Source organism: Dasypus novemcinctus, chromosome 24 (genome assembly GCF_030445035.2).
Source record: "Dasypus novemcinctus isolate mDasNov1 chromosome 24, mDasNov1.1.hap2, whole genome shotgun sequence".
In the NCBI taxonomy this organism is placed as follows: domain Eukaryota; kingdom Metazoa; phylum Chordata; class Mammalia; order Cingulata; family Dasypodidae; genus Dasypus; species Dasypus novemcinctus.
In genome coordinates this window covers 39711030-39725165 of record NC_080696.1, presented here as the reverse complement: position 1 = coordinate 39725165, position 14136 = coordinate 39711030, and the positions used below count along the sequence as shown (strand labels likewise).

The 14136-nt window shown below is 45.8% G+C and overlaps 1 protein-coding gene across 6 annotated transcripts in view; it reads right to left on the bottom strand.

The window, feature by feature from the left end:
* Positions 1-1278: 1278 nt before the first annotated feature.
* DLGAP4 (DLG associated protein 4) overlaps positions 1279-14136 on the bottom strand; it is a 190430-nt gene continuing 177572 nt past the window's right edge. For all 6 annotated transcript variants that reach the window (XM_058287031.1, XM_058287030.1, XM_058287033.1 and 3 more), the window contains 3 exons: positions 5430-5521; positions 4075-4230; positions 1279-3213 (listed from right to left, as the gene is read on the bottom strand). In XM_058287031.1, coding sequence (XP_058143014.1) covers positions 2995-3213; positions 4075-4230; positions 5430-5521 — 467 coding nt within the window. In that variant the 3' untranslated portion in view covers positions 1279-2994. The remainder of the gene's footprint in view (positions 3214-4074; positions 4231-5429; positions 5522-14136) is intronic.

Genomic DNA, 14136 nt, shown 5'->3' with positions numbered 1-14136 from the left:
AGTTAAGGTAGTGTCTTCCAGATTTATCCTTGTCCATCATAAAATTAGTTTTTCTCTTTTGTAATTGATATAGTCATTAAGTAATTTGCGGGGTGCTGCTTTAAGGCTATGACTATTCTGTTCCTTATCAAACTTTCACACTACTTTTAACATTGATGGATTCAATTACTAAATGATGACTTTCTAAGTCTGTCATTCCTTCTACTCTCATTAGTTAATTTTGAAATTATGTTAGACATCCAAATAGAGATGTTGAATGTCAAGTTTGAAGTTCAGGGAAGAGTACATGTTGTAGATTTAGATGCAGTTGTCAGTCTGTATGGAAGGCTTAAAGCCATGAGGTAGCAGAGATATCCCAGGGCCTCTGTCCCCTGTTGGCCACATGGGCTCCACCAGGCCTGAGCTATGCTGACACATTTTGGAGATGAACCCTGGTCCTGAGTCCAGTGGGTATCATGGCTTCATGGGGGCTGGGAATGGAGACCCCCGTCTCATGGGAAGCTGGGTTCTGTGGCTGCAAATATCCCTGTTCCATTCAAAACCTGGCCCTGGCGAACGCCCTTAGTCCTTACCTGGCATTCAAGTCCTGCCCAGCACTGCCTCATACAGACGTCTCTGTGCTCGCCACACCTTGCATTGCCATGCTTGGAGGACTCCCGTTCATCCTTCAAAGCTCAGCTCAAATAGTGCCTTCTCTACCGAGCCCCCAAACAAGGTCATTTATTTAGGAAAGAGGCCTTGAAGCCCTGTGCTGTGCTAGACACTGAGACATGATTTAAAAACAAACCAAAAAACCCCTCCATTCCTACTCTCAGGAATTCTCTCCCCTACCAGACAGTCCTGTGAACAACCTGCCATAGACCCCACACCCAGCATGGGGCCTCGTAGAGTCGGTGCTCAGTGAATGTGTGCAGGCACGGAACTGTCCCTTGGAAGCAGCTGCTGTGGAGAGAGCAGGGAAGGTCAGCTAGGGGCAAACCCTAACAGCCCATTTTGGCCCATAATAGCAGGTATTTATTAAATACTTCTCCTAAGAAGCTGGGCAAGGTAACATGCTATACTTTCATTTTCCAGTTGAGGAAACTAAGGGCTTAGTTTTCTTGCCCAGCGTCAGAGTTGTTGCACAATACAGTTGGAATTACAACTTGCACTCAGGTCAGCCTGTCTCAAAGAGCTAACTTTTGGGAGGGGGGTCTGGCTCAGTCTCCAGTGGCACCCACTCCCGTCCACCTCATCCCAGCCTGGCCCGTCCCACTGCAATAACACAGGAGCCCTTGGTACACGTTACCTCATTTATTCTCACAACATGCCTGTGAGGTAGGGAGGGGCAGGGACTGTCCCCATTTTTACACAGGAGGAAGTTGAGGCACACAGAGGTCGAGTGACTTGCTCAAGGTCACAGACAATGGCCAAGCTGGAATGGGGCTCCAGATAGGCCCTTGGTTCTTGCCTGGGCCCCCCCCCCCCCCGCAGCAAGCGCTGGACAGGAAGATGTCTCCAGTGCTGTGGAGTGGTGTACACAGTACAGAGCAGCCCCTCATGTACTAAGCTCCCTGCCTAGCTTGGCCCGTCCCCACACTGTCTGCCCTTGCTGTGCCCTCCCCCACCCCGCCCCGCAGGCCAGGGCCATTTGCAGCTCAGGGCTCAAGACACCAGGAGAGGCTGGGTTGGGGGCTGGAGAGAGAGGAAGAGGATTGTTTTTTTTTTTTAAAAAACAAAACAAAACAAAACAGAACCAGAAACTCAGAGGCTAGGCAGATGGGCCCATGGTGGCGGGGTGGAAGTGGGTGGTGGAAGAAAGTGGAGCACAGGGTGGGAGACCAAAATAAAGGGGCTGCTTACACACAAGGTATATATTTTTACACACACTTGTACACACACCTAGATATAGTACATGTAAAAATATATGCTATTCACACACCCACCTCCTGCCAGGTGCCCCGAGAGACAGCAGTGGCTCTGGTGGGCAAGGGTGAGCAGATGGGCATTTGTTAAATATACACTCTAAGGGTCTATGTGCATATGTACACATCCGTACAAACGCAACTGCCCTGCCCCACCCCTCAGGATACTATACACAGGCTTGGCCAAGGACTGACAACCCCTTGGAAAACGGGGTCCCTCTCTTGAATGTACCCAGGATCCACTCTGAATTGTAAATTTTCTTTTGCTGAAGGAAGGCTGGAGAGAAAAAAAGGGCAGGGGTCTGGAGTATAACTGTGGCTTTTATCTCATTTTTTCCCCCAAAGGCTTTTTAAACCCTCCTCATCTGCCCTGAGACGAGTCACCTGCCTGCCACCACCTAGGCTGGAGATTGAGGTGGGAGGGCGGCCTGCGCTGTGAGAAGGAGCCTACCTCTGTGCATGCGTGCGTGTGTGTGTGTGTGTGCATGCGAGCACATGGTGGGGAGGCAGGTGCATGTCCAATTTTCTGTTCTCTGGGTCCTCAACCACAGAAAGAGCTGAGAACCAGGAAGCTGCTAGCCAAGGCTGGTGACCCCTGTGTGAGCTCTGAGGAAGAAGAGGAAAACACAGGGATGAAAACTCCAAGGGCAGAATGGGGGTAGTGGGGAGAGAAGGAAGGACATGGCAGGTGCCCAAGGCTGCCCTTGGACTGTTGTCTTCTTGTAAACAAGCTAGTTTAAGTTCTCTTTAGATAGAACAAGTAAAAAGACCGCAGTCTGGAGGCTGGGCCGGGGAATTGCCGAAGTCCATCTATGTAGTCCACCACGGCCAGCAAGAGGAAAAATAAAAGTTTTATAGTTTGTGTTTTTTGTTGATTTTTGTGTGTGTAAAGTCTTCATAACCTAAAGTTGGGAGGGACCCAAAAAAGCCAAATTGTGAGCCCTTAAACATGTCAATTTGAAAGTTGGCTCAGGGTCTCTAGACAGAATACTAAAGGTTGAGAAAATTTTGTTCCATTTGCATTTAGTTTTTGTGTGTGTGTGTGTGTGTGTTTTAATGACAGAGATTGTTTCCTTCTTCCTTCATGGTCTCAAAGCCGGGTCTGGGCCTCAGGGACATAAATCTCGATGCTGTCTGCACTCTCTGTGGCTGAGTTCTGCCGCACAGAAGCTGCCCGCTTGGCTGCCAGGAGTCTCTTGCGCGCCTCCTGGCGCTGCTTGTCCCCAGCATCTGAAGCCTTATCGCGGCTCACTGCCGGCTTGGATTTGGCTGGCTTCTTTGGGACTGGAGGGGGTGGTTTCTTCTCTTCCTTTAGTGAGACAGTGAGGAGGGAATAAAAATAAAATAAAGGTGCCACAGTTTATGTGGCTCTACCCCCCAGTATATGCTGGCAGCTGGAGTCTCTCCACCCCAGCTTCTCCACGTCGGGCACAAGCAACATACATTTGGAATCAGGAAGCCACAAGAAGCGATGATAGTGGGAATAAGCACAAGGCACGGGAGCAAAGGCAAGCTTAGAATCTTAGACTGTTTTAGCAAGAAGGACCAGACAGACGACCCTTCCCACCCTGCTTTGAACCACTGGAAGCCTGAGAGCAGAGAGGGCAGAAACTAGCTTGAGTTATACAGTCAGAGGTGGGACTTAAATTCAGGGCTCCTGACTCCAGCGCTCATTTCACATGCTGTTCTAGGGGAGGAGAGCTTAGAAGGGCCACAGTCCAATAACCAGTAACCAGAAACCTTAAGGGTCATCAGCTTACACTGTTTCACAGAAGGAAGCCTAAGTCTCAGGGAATAGGCTGGCCCAAGGAGGCAGCACTGGGCCCAGGTCCCATGACTCCTGGCAGCTTGGACCCAGAAGAAGGGACAACTGGGCTGCCTCCAAAGTACCAACAGCCATGTCTGTTAGTCTCTGAGGGTGTGGGCATGTGTCTCCCAGGATCCCCATTTTCTGAACATGCAGGGCAGGACAGCATGCTTCAAGGGCAGCCTCCACTAAGTAGAGCGAGCAGCATGCTGGGCGATGGACCCTGCACATGGACGGACACGAGCCCCAGCTCAAAGACGACACACGGAGAAGGGAGCCAAGCAGCACTGACCGATGTGGGCAGCGTTACTGCCGACCAGGAATTTGTCCCTGGACTTCCCCTCCGCACTGCTCCATGCTCACCTTCCTCTTCTCGGGGGTCTCCACCAGCTGCCAGCTGTTGGCCTTGAGGTGGTAGAGTTCATCAAACTTCATGCTGATGTCCTCAATGGACAGCTGTAGCAGGTCCCAGAACCCTGCCAGGTCCTGGGCTGTTGGACGTGGGTTGGCGTCTGGGTTCTGTGGGGGCAGATGGGGTCAGTGGGGCAAGAAAGGCAGAGGCCTGTCCTGTACCCCAACCTAAGCATGGTCACACTGGCCCTGCCAGCATTGGTTGGGTTTCTTTTTATTTTATTTTATTTTTTATTGACTTTGTAATAATATTACATTAAAAAAAAATATATATGAGGTCCCATTCAACCCCACCACCCCCACCCCACCTCTCCCCGCCCAGCAACACTCATTCCCATCATCATGACACATCCATTGCATTGGTTGGGTTTCTTGAGGCCTCGTTTGGTTCCTCTTCCCCAGTGTCTGCATGAATGAAGGAAGCCCAGTCCTGGTCACTGCCAGCCCTTACGGAGGGGATCCTTGGGGCAAGGAGCCAGTTCCATCACGAGAGTAGGCCGTATATATAATGTGGACCAAGGCCATTGCCAAGGTCACTGTGGAGCTATGTTGAAGTAGGTGCTCAAGTGCTCTGGTCCCTAATATAGGCCAGGCAGACGACTGTTCTCCTTTTACAGGGAGGAAGTAGAAGTTACTGGCCATGGTCCTATAGTGTGAGGTGGGGAGAATCCAGGATTCACACTGGGTTACAGAATTCATGTTTCCTTCCTATCATTCTATTCCATGACAACACATTCTTCATCACCCAATGTTCCCCACCTCCCAAACCTCAACAGGTCCTGAAGACACTCTATACTGACCTCTACATTTAGGAGCGAGTCCACAGGCCCTACCTAGTTGGAGAAAGCCTCCCAAAGGAAAGGCTGCGCAGGACCCAGACAGCCTAAGAGTAAGGAGCAGGAAACCCACCAAACCTAGTAGTGATTTTCCTTTAGCTCTTACCTTGTATGTACTCTTAGACAAAGGGCATATTTTGGGTGTGTATACATAAATTGTGCAATTGACTTTTAATTTTTACGTGGCTGTTTTTACAGAGAGTTTGATTTTCTATTTTAAAAGGCATCAGAGAGCTGAGAGGACACTTTCTTGACTCCTTTTCATGCCAGGCACTATATTATTGTACTGGCAGGTAGTGCCATCATTTTTCCAATACCCATGAGGCTGCAATGCCTTCATAGGCAGTGCCTCTTTCACAGAGGTCACTGCAGCCTCAAGGGGCTAGTTGATGTACAGGCTTAATGCCGCTGGAGGATCTTACGGGCATCAAGAGGTCATAAGCCTCACTGTGTAGGAAGAATCGTACTCACCAAGTTTTGCTCACAGAGGCCCCGGAACTGCTGGAATTTCTGGGACATCAGTAGCTGGGCACTGCCCACAGCACTAAGGACTTTTCCTAAGACTAAGAAAGAGAAGATAGAAAAAGACTGATTTAGCAGAGCACAGGGTGGAAGGTGGGATCAGGACACGCTTTCATTTCCCAACCCTCCTTAGGATACAGATCATTTGTTGATGGCAGTTGGTCTTCATCTTATTTTACACATTAATCCTTTCTCCTTGTGAAAATGCCAACAATACAGATAAAGTGAACCACATCCCTCTGTTTCTAAGAACATTTTATGGCAATTAACTTGTAAACAGTTCAAACAGAAAAAATTTCCAGAAAAACATCAACTACTACCATAGACTCAAAAAGAAATAGAAAATCTGATCAGATTAATAATTATTTTTAAAAATTAAAGTAGAAGTTGAAAATCTTCCCAAAGGAAGGAGCTGGGCCTAGATAGTTTTACAGGTGAGATTACAGAAAACCTTCAAGGAACAGACAATCCCTGTCTTAAGTATTCAAACTGTTCCAGAGATCAGAAAATGCCACAGTGCATTTCAGGAGCCCTGAGAGCAGGCAGGACACTTCAAAACAATCATTGTTTAGCTCAGGAATACAAGGCTGGTCTTCTAGTGTGACTTCAAGTTTTAAAGTGGTGGCATAAATATTATCCCACCCCACCCCCCTGCCCTTAGAAATCACTGAAAATCAAAACAAAGTAAACAAAAAAATTGAAATTCAAACTGTCTTTGAAAAAATTCTGAAGCACAGTGTAAGAGAAAGGCTGCCAAGTGTAGTGACAGCCACACAGGAAGGACTCCAGGGGTTGTAGGTTTCAGGTGAAGGTGGCAGTTTTGAGTTCTCTCAAGTAAGTAGCACACCCAAGAGGGAGAGAGCAGTATCTCTTATTTGGAATAAAAAGGGGTTGGACTGCAGCAGGAGCTGTCCTGAACCTGGTTCAGCACCAAGGAAAAGCTTGGTAAGTAGAGAAGGAGAAAGATGGGGACTTTGAATTGTAAGCAGCCCTGTAGTTGCTTCGGGAGGAGGAAAGGCTAAAAGAACTCGTCCATGCACCCAGCCCCATGCCAGAAGAACTCCTTCTAGCCTGAGTCCTGGCTCCTCTTCCACAATGATCTACTTATCAAGGAAGAATTTGCCTAATTAAGAAGGAACCAACACAAGAACTAAACAAAGATATTACAAGAACACCAAATGCAGATGAACATTCACCAGAAAACTGTTGCCATGGAACAGATGAAAATTGTGACATTCATCCATGAACATGTAAAACAAGTTCAAAGGCAAAGACAGAGGCTGTGCTCAAAAGAGATAAGACAATGGAAGGAGATAAAACATGAGCCAGGAACCAGTGCAAGAGAAAAATAAGGTCATCACAGAAACAAGGGCCACACTGCAGGCAGCACAAAGAATAAACTGCTAAAAACAAGTAACGGATGTGGGGAAAAGGACCGAAAAAGCTTAAACTGCTTGATTAACAAAACAAAACAAGCTGGTGGGAATAACTTGAACCCATGGCTTGGCCTAAAGCAGAGTGGGAATAAAAGGAAGTCTCTCCTGAGAATTCCTAACCATAAGCCTACACTTGGGTGCCTTATTTATTTATGAAATAAAAGTAACTAAAAATACTAAAAAAGGAGAGACTATCAAAAAAATGCTGAGAGACAGGGAATAGAGAGGAAGATTTAATATGCATCTATCCAAAAGGAGAGAGTAGAGAAATGGAAGAAAAATATTTAAAGAGAGACTGGTTAAAAATTTTCCAGAAATGATGATACCAGCCCTCAGAATCAGGAAATCAAATGAGTCCTAAGCAAATCCATACTAATTCACAGTAAAACCAAAGACAGTGAAGCTATGGGGAAGGAAATATTATTGCTAAAGGAATGAATGAGACAAACTTGTCAACCACAACAATGGACAAAGACATTAGAATTATATATTCAGAGTACTGAGGGAAAAGTATTGTCAACTTAGAATTCCACAAAGGAAAATGAAAAGAAAGTTCTAAGATCTAAGGAGGAAATAGGAGCTATTAAAACAAAACTAATGAGTAAATCTAAAGAAAAGATGGTATAAAATCATAGCATAAGATAAAAAATGTGGGTGTTAAATAAAAAAGGAGATGAAAGGGTAAGGGATCTCAAACCAATTCAAAAAAGGGCAAGCAGAAAAAGAGATGGAGGAGAAATCACCAGGAAAATCAAAACAATTCTTAACCTATTTTTTTTTTTTAAGATTTATTTATTATTTACTCCGCCCCACCCCCACCCTCATTGTCTGCTCTTTGTCCATTTGCTATGTGTTCTTCTGTGGCTGCTTGTCTTCTCTTTAGGCGGCACCGGGAACTGATCCTGAGACCTTCCGGAATGGGAGAAAGGAGCTCAATATCTTGTGCCACCTCAGGTCCCTGGTCTGCTGCATCTCTTATTGCCTCTACTGTTTCTTTTCTTAAAAACTAATTAATTAATTAATATATTTATTTATTTATCTCCCCTTTCCCCCCCACCCCGGTTGTCTGTTCTGTGTCTATTTTGCTGCGTCTTCTTTGTCTGCTTTTGTCGTTGTCAGCGGCATGTGAATCTGTGTTTCTTTTTGTTGCGTCATCTTGTTGTGTCAGCTCTCTGTGTGTGTGGCACCATTCCTGGGCAGGCTGCACTTTCTTTTGCGCTAGGTGGCTCTCCTTATGGGGCTCACTCCTTGTGCATGGGGCTCCCCTATGTGGGGGACACCCCTGCATGGCAGGGCACTCCTTGCGTGCATCAGCACTGCCCATGGGCCAGCTCCACATGGAACAAGGAGGCCTGGGGTTTGAACTACGGACCTCCCATGTCGTAGACGGATGCCCTAACCACTGGACCAAGTCTGCCGCCCTATTCTGTTTCTTTTTGTTGCGTCATCTTGCTATGCCAGCTCTCTGCTCAGGCCAGCTTGACGTGTGAGCCAGCACTCCGTGTAGACCAGCTCACTGTGCGGGCCAGCTTGCCTTCACAAGGAAGCCCTGGGAATCGAACCCTGGACCTCCCATATGGCAGACAGGAGCCCAATCGCTTGAGCCAAATCCGATTCTCAACCTATTTCTAATAACACAGCTTTGAACATTTAAGGCAAAAAGTAACAGACCATAAGGAGAATATGACAAACTTGTCATCAGACTGGAAGACCTTAACATAACCTTTTCAGCAGCTGATAGGTAAAGCAGACCAAAAAAAATCAGTAAGGTCAGAGAATATTTGATTCGTTTACTTAACAAGCTTGATCTATTAATAACAAACATAACATAGAACCCACTTTAAACCCACTTACTGGAAAATATACTTTCTTCTCACACACATAAGGAACAGCCACTAAAACTGACCATATTCTAAAGACATAAAATGTATTTCGGGAAGCGGACTTGGCCCAGTGGATAGGGTGTCTGTCTACCACATGGGAGGTCCGTGGTTCAAACCCCGGGCTTCCTTGACCCGTGTGGAGCTGGCCCACGTGCAGTGCTGATGTGTGCAAGGAGTGCCCTGCCATGCAGGAGTGTCCCCAGTGTAGGGGAGCCCCACGTGCAAGGAGTGCGCCCCATAAGGAGAGCCGCCCAGCGCGAAAGAGAAAGCGCAGCCTGCCCAAGAATGGCGCCGCACACACAGAGAGCTGACACAGCAAGATGACGCAACAAAAAGAAACACAGATTTCCATGTCGCTGACAACAACAGAAGCGGACAAAAAGAAGAACACGCAGCAAATGGACACAGAGAACAGACATCTGGGGCTGGGGGGGTTGGGTAAGGGGAGAGAAATAAATAAATCTTAAAAAAATATATATATATATATATATATTTCAACAAATTCCAAAGAACTGAGTATCTTACAGATGTATTCTGATTAGATTAGAAACCAATAATGAAAATATAACTAATAAATCCCTGTATTTAAAAAATACTCTTTTAAATAAATTGGAAATATCACATAACTGAACTTGTCAGACATGGCTACGGTAGTATTCAGACAGAGATGTATCAGCTTAAAAACTTATATTTAAAAAAAAAGGAAGCAGATATGGCTCAAGCCATTGAACACCTCCTTCCCACATGGGAGGGAGGTCCAGGGTTTGGTTCCTGGTGCCTCCTAGAAAAAAAAGAAAAACAAACAACAAGCAAAACAAATGGAAAAACCAACTTAGGGGACCTGATGTGGCTCAGTGGTTGAGCACTGGCTTCCCACATACAAGGCCCTGGGTTCAATCCTCAGCCCCCAGTACCTAAAAAGCAAAACAAAAGGCGGGGTGGGGGGATGGACGGACAACAGGGATAGGCTGAAAAACAAATGGTCTAAGCATCCAACTTAAGACATTAGAAAAAAGGAGAAAATAACAGAAAACCAACATATAATAGAGGACTAAAATTAACAAACCCTGACAGACTTATCAAGATAAAAAGAGGTGCAAATAAAAAAAGATTAGAAATGTAAAAGGAGCCATATTTCATGTAACCACACTGGAATAGAGGTTAAAAAAAAAAAAAAAGAGTTCTGAAGAGGACTGTGGGAAGACAGTGGAGTAGGGAGCTCCAGGACTTAGTCCTTCCACCAGAACAACTATTGAACAGGCAGTTCTGAAACTCCAGCGGCCAGAAGAACACTGTACAGCATCCACGGAAAAGCGGGAGAAGAGGCTGACAGTAAAGAACAGTAAACTGCTCTCTCTGCATGGCAGCTACGGTGCCCATTCCATATTCTCACGGTTGGCTGCAGAGGAGTCTAGCCTCTAGCTAACTTACTGTTGACAGAAAGGGACATAAAAATCCTCTTCCCCAAGACGATGGCCGATCACCAATCATGGTTTCTGATTAGTGACACTGAGTTGCTGGGGGCCTGGCTCTGAGGATGGCCATTGTTCCACCCCACCCCAGACAAAGGCTGCAGTGGAGGAGACTCAAAGACACTACGCTTCCTCAGGACTGTGGGGACAGTCAGGTGAAGGGGCAGGCCAAGAAAACTGAGCTTTGGGGAGCTGTGGAAGAAGTTCTTTGCACCTCTCCTGGCCCCTCTCCCCAGGGTACTTTGGAGCCAGTGCGAGTCCCCTGCGTGAGTTTTGGCTGGGCAAGAATGACTTGGGAAGGTTCTCTGTGGGGTGACTCTCCTTCCAGAATGGGTCCTCCAGCCAAAAACAGCTCGAGACAACAAAAGGAGTATAAGAAACTATAGCGGCAGACAACCTAGGGCAAAGGCTTGTTGGCTTCAAACACTCGGGAGAGGGAGGTCTGTCTCTTGGGAAACAGAGGGGACAATTCCTATAAAGTGGAGAACGCCAAAGCTCAGGACAAGACACAGGCCTAGAAAGACAGGGAAACCTGTACACTGCATTCGCCTTGGGCAGACCTTCTTGATAGGAGGGCCAACACCCAAGAAAATCTGTCTTAGCACCAGCTGGTCACAAAATCCAGAATAAATCCCAGAGTACGTTAGTCAGCCAAAGGGGTGCTGATGTAAAATACCAGAAATCAGTTGGTTTTTATAAAGTGTATCTATTTGGGGTAGAAGCTTACAGTTACCAGGCCATAAAGCACAAATTACCTCCCTCACCAATGTTTATTACCACGGGTTGGAGCGAGATGGCATGCTGACGTCAGTAACGGTTCAGGCTTCCTGGGTCCTCTCTTCCTGGGCTTGCCTCTTTCTGGGCTCAGCTGCTCTGTTATCTCTACAAGGCCAGCTGTAGACTTTTAGGTGAATGGCTTGTTTCTCTTTCTAGTCATGAGTCTTTTCTCATGACTACACTCCTTTGTGTGCTTAATTCCTGGGGCTCCAGTTCAAGACTCCAACCTACCTTCTCTGCTATGCAGTTTTCCTGTGAGTCGCTGCCCACCAAAGGGTGGGGACTCAATGTCCTACTCACACGGCCCAATCAAAGCCTTAATCACTCTGATGATGAATTCTGAAGATGGGCATTGGAATATTCTCTTCAATCTCTCACTATTAAGGTACCATCTTAACATCAGACTTTCTAACTAGTGTCGAGATCAGTGCCAGACATTGTTGAAGGAAAGAATTTTTAAAAGTTACACTAAAGCAGCTATTTAAAAAAGCCCATTTCATCTTTCAGAAGATGACTTTCATGTGTTTGAAAAGTTTAATATTTGAGCATTGTGTTTGACCACGTTGTATTAAAGTTTTGCAGTATGTTGTGGGGGGGAAAAAAGCCTTAATTATAATTTAATCAAGTAACAGTAAAATCTCTGAGTCTAATACACTCTAATATATCCACAGGAAAAGACTAGTTTACAAATATAATCCAATATTTCTTTTTGGAATTCATCAATAATATCAAACTGCTACACAAAGTTAACATTCTAAAATATTAAAATGTACATGTGGAAGAAAAGAGTACAAGACAAAGAAAGATACACGAAATGATGGCGTATCCAAAGGAAGAGGTTAAAAACCCAGAAAACAATGAAGAACAGAATGTGGACATACTAATAAAGCACTTAAAAAAAAAAAAAGATCTTAATATTGCTCAAGGAGATGAAGGAAAATAAAGATAAAGAATGAAAGGATATCAGGAAAAAAATGAATGAGCAATATGAGGATAAACATGAAGAAAAATAGACCCCGTCATATATTGATCACATTATTGAATGCAAAGGACAAGAGGAGAGTTCTGGGAAGCGGACATGGCTCAAGCAGCTGGGCACCTGTCTACCACATCTCGGGAGGTCCTGGGTTCAGTTCCCAATGGCTCCTAAAGAAGATGAGCAGACGAGTGGAGACAAGTAGCAGACAATAAGCAAACAAGCAGACAGACGACGGAAAAGGGGAAAATCTAAAAAAATTAAACAACAACAAAAAACAAAGAAATAGGAATAGAAGGAAATTTCCTCAACGTGATAAAGGGCATATATGAAAGGCCCACGCCTAACATCAAACTTAATGGTGAAAGACAATGCTCTCCCTCTAAGAAGAGGAACAAGACAAGGATGCCCACTAGTCACCAACCACTGTTATTTTTATTTTATTTCTCTCCTTCCCCTCCACCAGTTGTCTGCTCTCTGTGTCCATTCGCTGTATGTGCTTCTGTGCCTGCTTGTACTCTTGTCAGCAGCACTGGGAATCTGTGTCTCTTTTTGTTGTATCAGCTTTCTGTGTGGGCAGCACCACTCATGGGCAGGCTGCACTTTTTTTTGCACAGGGAGGCTCTCCTTACGGGGGTGCACTCCTTGCATGTAGGGCTGTGTGGGGTTCCCCTACGTGGGGGACACCCCTGCGTGGCACGGCACTCCTTGTGCACATCAGCACTGCACGTGGGCCGGCTCACCACACAGGTTGGGAGGCCCTGGGTTTGGCCCTGGACCTCCCATGTGGTAGGTGGACGCTCTATCAGTTGAGCCAAATCTGTTCCCCACCAACCACTGTTATTCAATATTGTACTGGAAGTTCTTGTCAGGGCATTTAGGCAAGAAAAAGAAATAAATGGCATCTGAATTGGAAAGGAGGAAGTAAAACTTTCCCTATTTGCAGATGACATGATCCTGTATATACACAAAATAACTGAGAAATCCACAACAAAGATCCTAGTGCAAATAAAGTGGCAGGATACAAGATCAATATCCAAAAATCAGTAGTGTTAATATACACAAGCAATGAACAATCAGAAGAATCAAGAAAAATTACATTCACAATAGCAACTAAAAGAATAAAATATCTAGGCATAAAACTAACCAAGCATGTAAAGGACTTGTACACAGAAAACTATGAAACATTAATAAAAGAAATCAAAGACGATCTTAATAAGTGGAAGGACATTTCATATTCATGCATTGGAAGACCGAAAATGATTAGGATGTCAATTCTACCCTAAGCAATTTATAGATGCAATGCAATTCCAATCAAAATTCCAAGAACTTTTGCAGAAATGGAAAAGGCAATCATCAAATTTATGTGGGCAATAGATAAGAGGACAGGCTGAAACAGCCAGGAAAACGATTTAGGGCTTAGGACACCAGGTGAAGGTTGGACACTGCTCAGAGGAGGGAAGGATGAAGGAGGAGACTCTCAACCACAGAACTGTGAACAGAAACCAGTGGCTGCTGCTGGCACCCTCCCCCACAATGAACACACTTTAGAATACTCAGGCCTCTGGCCTGTGACTACAGATGAAAGTGGCCCCAGGGACACACCACCCCAGGAAAGCAGGGAGAGAGGTACACAGCCTAAGGCTGACCCAGGTTTTGACCCACAAATTTGGTCTGCTCTGTCCCACCAGCCCTTCCAGATCGGGTGGGACCATGCAGCAGTTTGTGCTGGCAGAGGACTGGTGAAATCCAACCCTTTCAATTGCCCTCTCTTTCTAGCCAGGACTGATTGTTGAGGATGCATCTCCCCAGGAAAGGGGAGAGAGAGACACAGTCTAAGGCTGACTCAGCTTCTGACTCACAGATTTGGTCTGGGGTGTCCCAGGAGCCCTTCCAGGCAGGGTGGGACTGCCAGTCATTGTTTGCCTTGGAGCTGGCAAGGGGCTAAAGATATAGGATCCTCCCAAACTCCTTCTTTACTAACAAGGAATGACTGCTGAGGACACAGAGGGGAGTGGAGGTATTTCTTACCTGGGAAAAAAGGAGGGGGCTGCCAGGGAAGGTTGGAGAATTGTTGCTGAGAAAGTTTGAATTACAAGGCTCTTAGCCTCC